General features: G+C 41.1%; 1 protein-coding gene across 1 annotated transcript; it reads right to left on the bottom strand.

The window, feature by feature from the left end:
* DI49_3729 (CFEM domain-containing protein) lies at positions 1-574 on the bottom strand (the record flags this gene model as incomplete). The annotated part of the gene is made up of 1 exon (XM_018366790.1): positions 1-574. A coding segment is annotated over one exon (574 nt), but the record flags the coding sequence as incomplete, so codon positions are not given.
* Positions 575-1599: the final 1025 nt, after the last annotated feature.

Here is a 1599-nt window from a genome sequence, read left to right as displayed (position 1 = left end):
AGGGATAAATTAGTGATTTTTTGACAGAGTTTGGCATAATGCTTTTGCCAAATACCTTTTTCATAACATTGAGAATAGTAGCGATAGTAAGCACGGCTGTCCAAAAGAAGACGAGACCCCAACCGAACCATTGAGAACGAATTCGACCGAGATAACTAAGATAACTTGTTTTATAGTAATAATGATAGGCTGTCTCGTTTGCCTTTAGAGGTTGATTAACGAGAACCTTCATATCTGTTTTCGCAGGGGCTCTCAAATACATGGAGGCGTTTAAATAAATTTTCTTCATGTCGTCCAAAGTGTAGGATTTGTTACTCGAACATTGAGCAGCGATTTTCATCAAGGCACTGTCGAGTGTCTTATTGTATTTGGAGTTTTCATAGACACATGCAGTGACGGAGCCGAGCCAGTTGATATTTTTACAGTAACAACTTACAGTTTTTTTATTACTAGTACATCCAAACTGGTATAACGAGGCTTGAGAAATGCACGAAGAGCTTACATACTTAGCACTGGATTGAACCGTAGCGACAAACGAAACGAATAAACAAATTATCACGCGGATTGCAATCATTGGTGTTTTATGTTGATATGAGTTTGTAAGCTACTAAAGAAAAGGAAGACCTTTTTTAATTATACCGATAAAGTCAAAAAAAGAGAGAAAGAATAACTCCCAATTTAAGTTTCTAGCATGACTTAAGTATTTATCGGTGTAGTCGAATCATCGTGATATCAGGCACCAGGAACCTTTCCAGATTATAAACTAGCTTTGCGGGGTTCTCGAAACTGGGTGTAAATCAAACTCAGCCGCCATTACACATTCTCGATGAGCAAAAAATATCGCTAAAGATGTTTGGGTTGGGTGTAGTTTTGGTACCAAGCTTCAATGGCTGGTGGTATCGATCAAGAGCGAGATACAAAAACTCCTGTAAAGGTTAGGTGTTAACCAGAGGCTTTTGAAAACGATAAAAAAAATGAAGAAGTTAATACTGCAACTGGCCTTGTTATCAGCCGTACCGAGTTTACTCTCTGAGGATTGTAAAGACCAAAAAACTATATACCCTGCTCTACAAACAAGCATTGTCCGCTGAATGGCATGCTGCTCACCGTACGATAAATATGGAGCTGGTCCGATGTATATTGGCGGCCGTGCTGCGAGTCCTTCTTTCAAGATGGACATTCGCGCGTCCACACTGATTTTAGTGCCCAATTTGAAGATCAAGTTTACCAGCGCACCCAAGGTTCCCAAATCAAATGCAAACTATCAACCCAGACCACCAATCAAGGAGGACAATGTACCGGAGAAGGCGAATACCAAAAGTAGGTATCATAGAGGGGGAGTTTAATTCGCAGATGATCTACGGCACGGTGTACAGTTGAGGCGTCCCCACCACCAGCAAGACATGCACGCTGGAGAAGGCGGCAGCAGAGAATCACACACTATGTGTGTGTATAAAATATTTAGGGACCTTACCATGTAAAGCTTTCTTCCTCTAGCTCAACGTCAATCTTCAAAGAAGGGTGTATTCCTTGAACGACTGCGTGCCTGAAATCATCATTGAACGTCGATGGTCCACACGAATAAAAGGTGATGTTGTT

This window comes from Saccharomyces eubayanus, chromosome XII, assembly GCF_001298625.1.
Source record: "Saccharomyces eubayanus strain FM1318 chromosome XII, whole genome shotgun sequence".
NCBI classification, from domain to species: Eukaryota; Fungi; Ascomycota; class Saccharomycetes; order Saccharomycetales; family Saccharomycetaceae; genus Saccharomyces; species Saccharomyces eubayanus.
This window is presented reverse-complemented; position numbering and strand designations above follow the sequence as displayed.